This window comes from Brienomyrus brachyistius, chromosome 3 (genome assembly GCF_023856365.1).
Source record: "Brienomyrus brachyistius isolate T26 chromosome 3, BBRACH_0.4, whole genome shotgun sequence".
Lineage (NCBI taxonomy): Eukaryota > Metazoa > Chordata > Actinopteri > Osteoglossiformes > Mormyridae > Brienomyrus > Brienomyrus brachyistius.
The window spans coordinates 18,221,503-18,236,406 of record NC_064535.1 but is presented as its reverse complement, the minus strand read 5'-3'; the positions used below and the strand labels follow the sequence as shown (position 1 = coordinate 18,236,406).

General features: G+C 40.8%; 1 protein-coding gene across 20 annotated transcripts in view; it reads left to right on the top strand.

Annotated features, from left to right (window-relative positions):
• The window catches only part of col13a1 (collagen, type XIII, alpha 1), a 49,777-nt gene extending 34,874 nt beyond the window's left edge, over positions 1-14,903 (top strand). For 14 of the 20 annotated variants that reach the window (XM_049008784.1, XM_049008783.1, XM_049008790.1 and 11 more), the window contains 7 exons: positions 32-67; positions 1,225-1,278; positions 1,811-1,864; positions 2,236-2,271; positions 5,550-5,636; positions 7,920-7,958; positions 10,565-14,903. In XM_049008784.1, the coding sequence (XP_048864741.1) occupies positions 32-67; positions 1,225-1,278; positions 1,811-1,864; positions 2,236-2,271; positions 5,550-5,636; positions 7,920-7,958; positions 10,565-10,597 (339 nt within the window). In that variant the 3' untranslated portion in view covers positions 10,598-14,903. Of the gene's footprint in view, positions 1-31; positions 68-1,224; positions 1,279-1,810; positions 1,865-2,235; positions 2,272-5,549; positions 5,637-6,591; positions 6,670-7,919; positions 7,959-8,181; positions 10,206-10,564 lie in introns of those variants that run through there. The other 6 variants (XR_007397039.1, XM_049008781.1, XM_049008787.1 and 3 more) reach the window with 6 other exon arrangements.
• Position 14,904: the final 1 nt, after the last annotated feature.

The window sequence follows — 14,904 nt, the reverse complement described above, 5'->3', positions numbered from 1 at the left end:
TCTCCTGTCTAACTGTTTACACACTGTCCAGGGGGCTCATGGTTTAGACGGAAAGCCTGGTCCAGTGGTGAGTGGCTCACATCCGCCCCCCCCCCCCACACACGCCCCCCCCACCTTCCCATGCCCCCGCCCTGCTTCTGCCTGTCTGTCTGCCTGTCTACATGCATGCAGTCGGTCTACATGCATGCAGTCAGTCGTCGTGCCTGTTTGTCTGCCCGTTCATCTGCATGCATGTCTCTCAGCCTGCTCTCTCATGTACTGGGCCTCAGCCCGCCTCTCTGTCTCCCTGGGGGAGACCTGGTGCAGACACCCGTTCAGTCTGCCCCAGCATGAGCAACATTGGTCCCACACTGAGTCACGTGTCTGCCCACATTCAAACAGTGGGCAGTAATTCGAACATTATAACTTGTTAGTTGGAAACAGCAGTTGTATGTGGAGGTTGTCCATGTATTATTGGAGGTGGTGTGCTGTGGCTGAGCTCCCAGACATCACCTTCAGCCAAAGCCAAAACCTTAGACTTGTCAGGTGGGTATGTCCAAAACAGCACGTGAATCAGGGTGAAATTTCCTAATGCAGATATTCTGTGCCGTTGCAAATTCTTCCCATTGTTATGTAACAGTGAAGCATGCTGGGATACGACTGCATGATGCAATATATCTATATATCAGTGTTATATGTACACATTTCCCTGAGGTTAAAGGCTGGTAATTAGCTGTTAAAATGAGAAGAGAATATGATAGTATAAGTGTCATGGGTAACACTTCACTTAAGGCCATGTTTTTAGTAATTTCCAGTAGAAAGCATTCTTGATGCTTATACCAACCATTTTAATGCATTGTAAAGGTATCTACAGTACAGTGCATTATAGATGAGAGCTTCCTAAGGCAATTATAATGTGTAATAAACATGGCTATAATGTTTTATGCCTTGTCATAAATATTTATAGCCATGTATATAATACTTTATGAATGGATTGCTATTTGTTATGAATGTGTTTATAAATTCCTCAAAACATGACTTTAAGTAACATGCTAATGTGTCATGTTTTAAGTTCTCCAGCGTTAGAAAGCTGGTGTTCTTGAAAATGGTATAAATTAAAACACACCAATTAAGAAATTCTCCTCTGTTCAGTTCCCCCTCTGATTCTAGGGTATAAGCTTGTTCCCAAAACAACTAAAAGTTTACTTTACATTTAAGCTGATTGATGGTTGTTTCATTTCAAAGGGTCTGACTGGACCAGTGGGCATTCAAGGGCCAGCAGGACCAAAAGGTGTAAAGGTGAGCATGTGAGAGTCGTTAACCCTGGCAGAAGCATGCATTAGCCTAATTAGCTGTAAGGGATGTAAGTTGCTTATTTATTTGCAAAACAAAAATTGTAAGTGATCCAGCAGGTGGTATGCTATACCTTTATACTCAGCGGTATCGCTGGCTGTAATACTAAAGCAATATTTATTGAGCACTCCCATCATTTATAATAACTAGTTTATTTGTTGTTATTGGCTCGCAGTTTGTGGATAATGTATGGCAGTGTATGGGTTAGGGTTCCTCTGTGATCGGAATGTCGCTGGTTCAAATCCCGTGGCCTACAGACTGATGCCATTGGTTGGTTCCTGAGCAAGGTCCTTAACCCCAACTGCTCCAGGGTGGCCAATGCTGGCTGCCCCAGCACGTTGAGCCCCAAGCTTGCTCTCACCTCTATATGTGTCTGTGTGTCTCACGAAGAGCAAGGAAGATCAGGTGAAAACACATATTTTCCCATGGGGATGAATATAATATCATTATTCGCAATGTCCTTTTTTTCTTGACGTAGGGAGACAAAGGAGATTCAGGCATGCCAGGACCAAGTGGCCCACAGGGCATCCATGTAAGTATGTCCAGGTGCTCTACGTAATGCATGCTTACATGCATCCTCCTGTCCAGCTGTGTCGGGGTGGGCTGTCCCTCCAGTGCACAGAGGACGTGGAGCACTCAGAGCCGGGCAGCTCTGCTTATCATTTCAGACTCTCTGTAAACATGTTGTTAGCAGGGAGAGCAAACTGAGAAGAAAATGAGAGGAAGTGGATATCTGGGAAGTGATTTCTATACACAAGTAGTACACAGACACAAGCAAGGTTACAGAAGGCAAACAGATTACTGTGCTAAGAAACAATGTCCTTATGACTAATGTACTGTCATGATCTGCGCATTAGAACCAATAAACAGTTTAACATCTCGCTGTTTTCCATTGTGTTCAAGGGTTCAGTAGGACCACAAGGACTGAAAGGCAATCGGGTAAGAAAACTCATTTTTGTAATTGGTCTGTAATTGTTAGTGTAAAAATTTTACTGAGGGAATTTTCCTGGAGTTCAAAGTAAACATTAATTCAAGCCGAAGAATGAATTTATTTAGAAATAAAAAATGTAAGCTTGAATTATGAAAAGACTATATTAAAGATTATATTAAAGGGCAGGTGCTGTAATCCCCCATGCTCCTGGCATGTGCTGGCTTTCTGGGAAGGCTTTAGTCCGCTTTCTCAGGTAGAGGCATGTTCTTTAGTGTTGTAAATGTGCTGTGGTTTCGCACACAGCAGGCACGCCTGGATGAGCAGCGTGACTCTGTCATGGCATCTGGGTGTGTTTATCTGTCTGAGAAAAAACTCACACCCTCTGTATAGTTGTGCCGTTGCTGCTTTGAAGCATTAGGCATGTGAAAAGGAGCATCGTGGATTCTCAGTTATCATAGTTTGGTCAATATAAATTAACCGGTGTTAAATTTGTTTCAGTTCTTTGTTCAATACTCCAGGGAAAATTATAGCATGTGTGAAAAGAATTAAATATTGCTTGTCTGAAATTCAGTTGTTCTGTAATTCATGTATTTTGAATGATTAATGACCTTCCTGTCCTTGCCTTCTGTAAGGTGAAGCTCATTGTTTTCCTGCAGCTTTTCATTTCAGATTAGCATCAGAGTTAGTCTGAACTCTGCAGGGGCTAAATGAGTGTAAATGATGGAAAGGCAGGGGAGCGTCTGTGTGATGAAAGCGCTCTCATTCATTAAGGGCAACTACTCTTAGAGGATTCAAAAGGCCGATCACTGTTTGATGCTGCGCCAGAAAGCTGAAATGCGTAATGTTTGCATGTAGAGTGCAGTGTCCTGCTGACTAAAGACGACCGTACAGTTAGACTGGATCCCCATCGCCGCCATTCCCTCATTTATAATAAGGGGGGCTAGTCAGTCTTTATTACTAAAATACTATAAATGATCATGGGACGCAGATGTTCTCCACTTTGCTCCCCTGAGTGTGGTTCACTGTGTCTGTGGACCCTGGCCCATTTCCATTTTGGCTGATATACTTCCTGGCTTATGTTTACCTGACTTTATATCCCATTTTAAATCTCTTGACGTATGATGTCTGTGTTAAAATTACATTTTAACCAGCAGAATAACTGGCCTTAACACAATAAAAGCTTATTTTAAATCAGTGCACCTATATCTTTTTGCATTTAGATAATTAGTTTTGAGAAGTTGTCAGGAAATTAGCCTGAAGATAATGGCTCCCCCCAGTGGCCATACCCGACCATGAGCTGTTCCTCTATTTTACACTCATTTAGTGTCACGTGAACAGTCCTACGTTTCAACAAACATGTGATTTCTCAATGCTAAGCCTGCACTAACTCCTGTGTTCCCACTGGGTTTGTGCGTGACCCTTTAACATTGATCTGCACTCTTTCCCGATATGTCATTGTTTGTCAGAGCAACGTGAACAGCACCAAGTCAAATGTTACTCTTTGCATATCCAAATTTATAACAAAAGAACAATTCATGCAAATGTAGTGGGAATTGTCAATGTATAACAATCTGCTTTTGTTCTTTTTCTTATTTTGAAGCACCATGCTCCCATGGTGCCTTCTACAGCTTTACTCCAGTACAAATATGCCGGTGGTCATAGAGACCCATCTCTAGGGCTTCAAGCCTGCTTTTTGGCTCTGTGAAGGAGCGAGCATCTCCTTGACAGTGCTGAAAACTATGCATGACTCTTTGCTGTCTTCCTCTGTTTCCACAGGTCTCCCTCCTCCCCTTCCCCCTGCACCCCATCCTGTGTCTCCTGGCTCCTCGCTGGGTTGCCTTCTCTCCCTCTCACCCCCTGGCCTCCTGCTCCTCTACATTCTAATGCGTAGCCTGGGTTAATCCTCCTCTCCTGCCCTCTCACACCTGTCAGCCCACCATTAATCTCCTTCTCCTCCTCCTCTAAGGCTAGTGTGTAACGCTCTCTCAACGCTCCTGCAGATGCTCTGTAAACATTTGTGTGTTGCTGCAGTGGAGCTCCCACGCCTCCTGTAAGAAAGCTCAGCGTTGTCAGACCATCATGTGGTGGCTAGCTGTATTATACCTCTGTTTACCCCCAATAGCCACGCTAGACATATTAATGTTGTTTTGATCACCCTAGCCCATGCCTTTGGTGAGAGGACCTGTAATTCAGTTTAGGCAAGGTTCTGTGAGCTCCAGGTTACATGGAAAATATATCTGTAGAGTCATTTTGAGGTTGACACACAAAAGAAGTATTTTCGTGTTAAACTGCCTACTGGTGCCTTGTTGTAAACATCAAAGGGATTTCTTAGTGCGCGTCTATCTGTAATGGAGACGTTCGCATGAACTTGGCAGGAGTAGCTCAGAGCTTGGGGTTCGCTATATATAACCTGGCAGCTGTTTTCGATCAATTACACAGACATGCCATCAGTCCTCACGAATTTATTTTTTCATTGATTATCCTGGGAAAAATGTCATTGGAAATTATTGAAAATTCATTATTTACTGTATTTTCTGTTTCATACAATGCCGTTTAATTTTCAAAACTCTTTAATCACAAATGAACTTAATAATGCACAGAAGTTGCAGTTGTTCTGTGGCTGTGCTTACAACTGAAGTTGTTTTTGCCATTTGGAATGCTCTGATTCCTAGACTGAAATGCAGTACTTAATAAATGCGTTGCATTAATTCATTTACATTCCCGGTATGAAGATGCAGAACTTGGGTTTCAATGAATTTATTAGAATAAATGATGCTGTTATTCAGAGCTGTTTCACTTTTTAGTCTTTAGTTTTTGTGGAACATTGAATAGATCATTCTGTGATCTGTGAATACAGGTGTTTTTCACAGGAATTATATAGGTAATCACTCATGTAGTGAAGCTAGCTAGCTAGCTGGTAATCAGGTAGAGGAATCAGTGACTGAATGGGACAGCAATGAATGTAGCAGAACCTCTCACCAACAGCATGAGGTTCTTTTCCTATTCCTAACTTTCCAGCCCCTTGTCCCTCCCACCCTTGACACTGACATCTGACCCCTAAATTGCCACTTTCAAAACATCGTGTGCCAAATTCCCACTTTAATAAAGCACATCTATATTTTAGTTGTCTTTTTTCATTATTTTCTGAAATACCTCTCTGGGTATCTCTTGATGTTTTTTGGAAGGAGTCGAGTAGGTGATGGTGCTTCTCGACGGATCTGCTGATCTGGTCTGGCAGAGTGAGGAGGTCTGAACCCTGTCTTTCTGAATGCACTATTATTTGCAGGGAGAGAGGGGCAAGAAAGGCAACAGGGGGGCCAAAGGGGATAAGGGAGACCAAGGAGCACCTGGATTAGATGCCCCGTGTCCGTTGGTATGTTGAGTATGTGCTCAGTGACAGTTGGGGGCCTAAGATGAAGGGGACCAGTCGGTAAATGGTTTTCTGTAGATGGTTGTTGGTTACAGAACCTTCAATTTATTCAGTTATTTCATTATAATAGATATAAACAATCTAAATAGATTTTTACCTAGGTAAATGAAAAATGCCTGGTGTTCTTGGTGAGATAGTTTAATGCCATTAAATGGTCTGTTAGTCATTTAGTGTAAATAAAGCTCTTTCTCCAACCATATTCAAACAATCCACACATTTTCAGAGCTGGTTTACTATGGTCTCCTTCATTTTTGGCCTCTAACTAATCAAACTCTCCCTGAACGGTTGTGGTCCAAATGGCCTTGTGTTTATAGTACCTTCTGGCCCTGGTTGGACAGCCAGCAGCTGCCGTCATCAGCCTCATTTCCAGGGACACACACATGCACTTGGATGCAGCACAGCTCTGCAGGACCACGGACCATGACCTAAGGAAGGGGTTTCCTTTCAGGATTAGAGCTGAGACTGACGGGAACGTGGAAGTGGCATGGGCCCTCAATGCAGTTCCGGGTTCACATAACAGTTTGGGAGAATACTTCCATTGGTTGTTTACCTCTGCATATTTTACCAGCTCCAAATTCTCATTATATTGTTGGTGTTTTTCTGGGAATAAATTCCATGGCCTCATCATTAGAGGTGCAGGTCCTCTATCTGCGCGACACTATCACCCTCTAAAACATCCTCTGAAAATATTTCCACAAGCAAAGCCAAGACGTGATGTCCTTGACCTATCTGATGCCCCAACTCTGGCCCTTGTCAGCCTGTTCCTAGCAGTCAGGGGCATCCTGCATGCATCAGTGCGTGTACTGTGCAGGCCTGCCCCCGTGGGGTGGGGGGGGCATGGGGTCCCCCGGTGACCTCTGGATGCCTGGATGTTGACGGTCATTGATTTTGCAAACAGGGATTCCGAGGCTTTAAGGGGGAGAAAGGTGAACCGGGTCTGCCGGGCCTGGATGGGCTGGATGCCCCGTGCCCTGTGGTAGGGTGTCCTCTCCCTTCCCTCTCGCATGGCTGTGTGCCCCTAACCCTAACCCTTCAGCCCAGGAGTGGGGCCAGCAGCTGGGGCTGGGCAGATTCTGATACACTAATATGTCACCCATAATTGTTTGCAATGGTTTTTCAAAGCATGCAGAAGTATTTGACCTCAAGTATTTTGCCATGTACTTAAAACATGGTATTTCCCAGCCCTGACTGTTGTCAGCACACATGGGTAAAGTTTGCTATTGCTAAACAATTACCTGCTGCTAATTTCCCCAGTATTCCCCCTTTGTTACTGATGTCCTTGGTTTGTTCAGCTCTTCTTACTGAACCATACTAATCTAACTAAAGTTTAATGAGTACAAGTCACTCTCATAAATATCTGACAGGACTTAACGGAAACCACCTCTGTACACAGCTGACCTACTACATTGCAAAAATGCCACTTCACTGCATGCTCACTGTCTAATTCCTTTTTAAACTTGTGCTGTACCCAACACAGACTAACAGTGGGAAGAAGACAGCCAACCCTTGAGGAGAAATATCTCCAAGCTCTTCAGTAATATGAATGCATTGTAGAAGCAAACGCTTAATATCCCTCAGCGTCATGTGTGTGAATCCATCATTAACAGACACCCCCATGTCCTGCCTGGCTTCCGGCCCACTACCCACCTTTATCACTTGTGCCTCTTGGCATCACCTAGACAACGTGCATCAACTTCTCTTTGTGGTCACCCTCATACCTGGGTCATGGGGTACACAGCTTGGCATGCGGGCAAATGCCCTGGAGACTGATGTGGAGGGGTGTGAAGAGGGAATCCCGTGTGGGCCAAAGAAGCAGCCCGGTTGGTATTGATCCAGCAGTGAAGGATTGTGGGAATTGGGGGGGTAGTGATAAGACAAACAGCCTTCCACCTCGTCGAGGGCCACTGTACTGATCCATCCCAGTGGTTTTTGTGGATATAATCAAAAGAACCTCAGGGGTACAAAACACTGAGTGATAATCAGCCGATTTTAAGGGTCTTAGACGTTACACTCTAACCCCAACAATACAGCACATTTTAAACCTTGTACATAAAATACAGCAGCCATGGCTCATTTCGAGTCCTTGAACGCAGCACATATTTTCTCAAGTCCACCATGGGCTTTTACCATGAACTTGATTTCATGCTGTCCTGATGAGTATGAGTATTCAAAGTATAGATTACAACACCTGCACACTTGTTCACCTGTGTCTTATCTCTTTGCCAGGGTGATGATGGCTTGCCAGTTCCAGGCTGTTGGAATAAAGTAAGTGGAATACAGCGTTTTTGATTGCTTCAGCCTTTACAACAGCATGCATATGCAGTCTGCCCTTTGACCCCACCCACTGTATATAAACCCATCTTGTCATCATATACTGTAAAACAATTTTAATGGTTGCACCTTACTGACTTTATGGGTGATAAATTTTTGATCTCATGACTAACTTGTGAAGGGCATGGATTAACCTTTTTTTGTATTTTTTTTGCAGTGATTCTTATCCCACACTGGCATGTGTAATTGTACATAGAATATTTATTTTTGTACTTTTTATGTGCTTTTTTTAAGGGACTAAAACAAGAAAAAAATATGCAAAATTTTTGTACAGACGGTTTATTTTTAATTACTGGCAACATTTGTGTAATGGATTTTTATGCCTCTGCAATATTTCAATATGTTTAAGAAGTATACTGTTAGTGCATTTGCATGATATTTGTGCATAATGTGAAGGGACATTGCCTATTAATTTATTGGATTATAATGTTTTGTATTAGACCATGCTGCACTGAATTGTGAGGCTGGAAACATGGAGTTTGGGCAGTTCAAAGGTCCTAATTAATTCTTTATCAAACTCATTAAATTCTTAAAAAGATGAAGTGAAAAAGGTTAGCACTTCATGTAGTACATCTATTTTCTGAAACAACAAATTAACGTTTTAGACAGCACCCCGCAGAATGACAATACTTCTCTCAAAATGACAGTACCCCTCCCAGAATGCTCATTGGTGTAAAAAGGGGAGCTGCCAGACAGCTGTGCTGTGTGGGTCTCCTGTAACCGAGTCCTTGATAGTTGTTGCCAGACCAGGACACTGTTGATTTTGCCTAGAATTTGCACTGGTAACTTGGTTAAACTTTTAAATCTCTAGGTATATTTTTAAGGGTTTCAGAGCCAAAAACCAAACCAAAGCTGAAGTCATATATTAAAACTTAGCAGTTAGCGGTTATCGTTAGCTTCCACTAAATATTTTAGTGGCTTATTGGTTAAGTGTTATTAAATTACTCTTTGGAGTTAGAGGATTAGTGGATACCAAAGCTAACTTTTTGGTGCGCTGTGCCCACCACTGCTGATAAGCATACTTAGTAGAGTGTTATGCAGTAGGCTGCTGTACAACAGATGACTTTGGACCTAATGAGAATATTATTCCCAACCCTTCATGAATTTCATATTAAACACTTATTGGTCTGTTTTGCAATTAAAAATTTTGTATTCTGGTAAAGATTTTAACTAAGATGTCCCCAACTCGAACTGAAGGTTTAATTCTTCAACCAAGGTAGTAAGAGTAAGGTTTAAAACTCAAGTCGCATCAGCATGTCAGCCTGTACTACACTAACTCTGGGAGGGTGGTGCTGTAACAGCCTTTTAAATTCATTTTCAGCTTCAGCTTGATATATCATCTTTTTTGTCTTGGTAAAGTGTAAATACCTTATAGCATCTCCTGCCAGATTATATATAGCACCTCTTACTGCTTCGTAACACTCACACGCTCCTTTTATATTGTTTTTCATGATGATAAACCTTAATGCTGCTCGCTGTGAGGCAGGCTGCTGCAACAGCTTTTGTGCTACTATGTCCTAGTTTACCTCATTGAATTGTTGATATTTAAAAGTCAGAGTAGGCCTGAGTCCTTCTTCAGATGAATACACAGCAGTGATATTATATAATACTTCCATTAGTTATGTTTCTTCACCGTGTAACGTCGCCCGGCACTTCACTCAGTGCTGGATTCTGGAATAATCGCCCCATGCCGCTCCATGGGGTAACCTGTGCTCAGCCACTGCCATTCATTTGCTGTAAAGACATGGACATCATCGTCGCATTGGGGCAGAGCTTACTTGCAGAAGCGTGGAGCACGTTGGTGAGAAAGACTTACCCGTCTCTGGACCGAACCTTGGCATACTCTGCTTTTCCTTCCTTTGACGGCACTGTGCTTTCAGCTCGTCCGTGGAGTAAAAGTCTTTGTGGTAAAGCGCTGCTTAATGTCAGTCCCTCGTCTTTGGAATTAGCTGTACAAACCTTCCTTTGTATTTGCAAATGGCTGTCTGCCACACACCACTTCTTCTTGAAATATTTCTATGTGTAATGAGATCTCCGATTAGCTTGGGCGTAATCACATTGTCAGTGTTTTGTTCATAGAGCAGTGTAACACATTCAGTATCTTTTTGATTAAACCTGGTAATTTGTACTGGACTCTTGTCATATGAGTCTTCAGAAGTTAATTAAATTTTATCTTGAGAATTGTGTGTGATTTAATTCTGGCTCGGCACTGTTTTAAATTAACCGTGTTTCATTTAACTGCATGCACTGCACCTGATTGGCGTGCTTGGATGAGTTGCATAAACCATATTTAATAGCTCAGAGGAAAGCTTACCTCAAACAAATTGGCAAATAAAAATAAATAATCCTTCATATAGACATTCAGCTCTGCCACTGAGGGCTTATTGAACATCTGTGAACATCCACGAAGTATAAAGGAAAAGTCTCTTTTTTCAAGCGTTTTTACTCTCGTAAAAACATAAACAATGGCTGAGCTTTCCTCTTCCTGTTGTTATTCTTCATGCACTACTACTGTTGAACAAGTTTTTTATCATCAAAAGGGTCAGAATCCTTTTCAACTGGCCAAGAAGTAAGAGCGGATGGAGAATTTCTTGAAGATATCTTGCACACAGCCATATAAGGAAACCTGAAGAAATCACAAGGTATCTTTGAGTTTGCGCAGATTTTCCACTGTGCAGGAGCTTTTGACAAGCAGCTTGAAATGCAGGATATCTCCAGATGGGGGCAGCAGTGAGAACACTGACTTCAGCATCACCAAAGAAAAAAGCCAGGAATTTCCTGTACTGATTTTTTTTTCTTCAAAACATCACATATAGAGAGCAACTGGGTTTTGGGTTACAAATTTGTTCCTTGAGTTTTGTATACCCTTTGTATTGCTTTTTTTAATTTTTATTTTTATTCACTATGTGAAAGGAACATTGACTTTTTATAGTGTACTTTCCTGTTTGTGTTTATCCAACAGTAAAGACTGTGATCCAACAGTTCAGAGCAGCTTACTGAACAAGCAGATGTCACCTTGGATGCTCAAATGTTTCCACCTGAAAAGTGCTTTGATGATTCCTAACCTAATAATCTGCTATGTCCAACTGGCCTGGCAAATGTAGTTGTCCAGTTACTGTTTAACTATTTACCGACTGACAACAATACCCATCCAACAGAAAAATGTGACCATATGCAGATATACTGTACAGCTTCAGCCGTAACATACATGGATAGATACACCAGTTTGTATGAGTGGCACTCTCACATGCACATACACACACTTTACTCAATGTCATAATAGCAGAATAGAGAAAACGTGAATTTTCTCTATTGTGTATTTTTAGAATCAGTTTCCAGATATATAATGTTCTCCCCAGTTTTCTGTTGATTTATTAGCTATGCCCTGTGTGTGGTAACATGCAAGAGCCACTGGTTTAAATTAGGCAGCTAAACTTGGTATGATCCATTCTGACATGTCCGTCTTATAGTCATAGGTATAATTGCATTTCTGTATCAGTTTAAATATTGATGTCCTGATGCCATCAACCATATGGACATAGATACCGTTTTCATGCCTCTCTCTCAGATATACACAGGACTGTTATTCTGATATGACCGTATAAGCAACGGTGGGCTCCTGGTTGATGCGTCGTTAATCAGCACCTTTGTCATGCCTCTTTGGATAATGTGACCCACAATTCACCATTTCCCAGCCCTTCTATGGCTTTGTAAGATTGCTACCCTACTTCTGCAGTGGGGGTCCGGCCGGATGTGTTGAGCCAGATGAGCTATTGGGACATTCATACAATTTCAAGCCATTTCATAGCGCGATACCATGCCAGATGTGTGATTCTGAAGCCTACATCCAATTGAATTTCTGAAGACCGCGATGAGCAGCATTACCTGGGAGATCATGTTCACTGCAGATGTCAAGGAACTGATGCCACCAATATTAACCCATTTCTTCAACCTGTTTGCTCTGGTTATCATGTGGTACTCCTTAATATTGTGAAGCTCACAATATTAATTCAAGTCATGTTATGTTCCCTCCATCTCAAGCTCAAAAGAGGTTGCAGTGGTATTGTACCAGAAATTATTAGGACAAGTGTACACTCTGACCTCTTAGTATAACAGAATAGATTAAATGAATTAGGGACAAGCCATTGATACATTATTAAAACGACTGGGCAGAGCTCTTCACCAGACTTAACTGTCAACTTCCCACAATCTGCCAGTTTTTGCCTGGAAAATGTTTTCCACAGAAGCATTCCTGACCAACTGTTCTTTGAACCTCCTTGAATGACTTACCAAAGTGCATATCATTATTTATTGTAATACCATAGTGATACAGAGATAAGAATGGAAAATGCTATGTTGTGCATTGTTAGGATGCCTTTTCCTCAATGAATGTTTGTTGTTGTCTTAGCAGAATATGTAGAAATGTTCATTATTCAGCTCTGAATCACCACCGGGAAAAGGAAGAGGTAGACGTGGGTACAACTGTAACTGCCTTTTTCTAGAACAGCAGTACCTGCTGGACAGTACCGGGTAGGAGAAGGCTTACAAGCAGAACTGGAGGTGAGGTTTCAAACCCTGCAGTCTCATGTTGTGAGGTTCTGTCGCCTGGATCCCGTGAAAAGTTCTGCTTGTCAATCTCCATATTTCCAAATATACCACATGCATTTGGTTTGAATATAACTGAAAAACTTTATTGCACGACTGAATCTTCAAAACCAAATGCTACATTGCTGCAAGCATTTAGGTTTTTTTATTATTAACTACAGTACATCTACAGTATAAATGTCACATTCAGCATCCAACTGTAAATACCACATAGATTATAGTACAGCTATGTTTATGGGGCTGATATAGTGTTTAGTGTGATTGAACAGTAAGATTTAGGTTATTAGCTGTCACATCTGTATTAGAGGGACCCTTTGGAGCTGTTGAAAGCAGAAACGCAAAACATTCAGTAGTGGCCTGATTTTGGTTTTATACCATTTTATAAGCTTGATTGCATCTGGAGATGATCATTTATAATGCAGCTTTACAAAATACAAATATAATTCAAATATTCTTTTGTAACGAATGTGTGTTAGACAGGGCTAGCTGACACAAATGAATGGCCAATCAAAACTTTTAAGTCATTTTTTCTCTGCTTCTGGCCTATTATTTGCATAAAAACACCCCATACAGAATGTCAGATCTATGTCTTTTATCCTTTTTAAACATAGGTTCCTTTTTTTTTACCTTTTCACCCAGAAGTCTTTCACCTCGGATCAAATGACAAAGGGGCTGTTTTGCAGTTGTTGTTTTTACGATGTCAATACGTTTTTTGAAAGAATTTGCATAAAACTTGCAGGAACTGAATCCACTCAAAATACACCATGTATGTATTTTTTATTTTGTATGACTTTTTTTTCTGATATTTTTGATTGTATATTTATAGTGTGCTCTCTATAATATAGTGGGTCTCAAAAATTCAAGAATGCTATTTGACTTTTCTTAGACATTAAATTAGTAGCTAATCAGGAATGGGTGCCCTTTGTGTCCAATAGGCAGTGTTTACACTTGGTTTTAAAATGTGTCTTAAGCTATCGGATCATAAGCAGGCAGCCAGGGCACATTGCCCTTTACGCCTGAATCTGTCAGGCATCTCCAAGGTGTCCAGCTGACCACTCGTGTTCAAATTTAGTTACAATTATTCTGACATGCATTTCGGTGACCCATTTATCATCACACTAAAAAGATGTATGGTGAAGTGCATCCCAGACCACCTCAGTAATTGGTTTGGGTGATTGGATCACAATGTGCGTTGCTCATCATTTATGCTTGTTCACTTGTGTTCTGATCAAGCAAGTCACATTTTTAAACCAAGTGTAAACAGAGCCTTAGATATCTGAAACTAGCTGCAACTTAAACTTCATTATCAAAAAAAATTCAAATAATTTTACCATAGATTATTTGAGTGAAATGTACTGATTGTGCATTACCTCTTTAAAAATGTTAACATTCATAAATTTCGCGTTTCTTTTAGATAGAGAGCGCACTGATTTTATATTTTATATGGAATTATCTGTACCACATACAGAAATTATGTAATATGACATATTTATGTAGCTGAAACATATATTTTACAGCACAGGGTTTGCATTCTGCTTTCTATGAATTTTCTATCACCTTATGAAAGGTATTTGTTTATCCTGTCATATCAAAGACAGCATACTGTATACTGTCTGAACATAACTTTTTTTTAATCTTAAACATAAAATCATATTTACTGTGTAGCGATCAAGGTGTATATTATTCTAAACGCGCGTGATACTTTGTATATTTTTTTTCCATATGACTACCTGAGAACAGATCTGAGGGCATTCATTTAACGGCAGTGCGTTGGCAGTTCAACGTGTGATGACCTGCATGCTGATCGATGCTGTTATCGAATGCTGTCCATTGCATTTACCAAAAGCACACTGCCAACATGTATTGTTATTGTTATTTAATCAAAAATGTTTTTAAAACTGTAGGACATGCTTATCTATACTCCGGTGATTTCATTATAAAGCCACTCCATGTAATTTCCTTTTGCTGGTTTGTCTATTCGGGAATTAGCGGAAAATAATTTGAGATTTAAATTATGTTTTTCTGATGTGACACAATCAGCATCGTTAAGGCTGAACTGGTGAAACTGGTGGAGTTTTCTTTTAAATTTTACTTTGTAGACAAATATTGTCTGCACGGTCCTTTATTGATTTAGTTTAGAATCAAATGTAAATATATGTATAGATATTTTTTCCAGAAATGTCTTTTTTTTATTTACTGAGGGCAGCTGAAATGGTTATGTGCCAACGACTGACTGTAAAAAATATCTATTAAAAGAATCTATTGGCAATTAAAC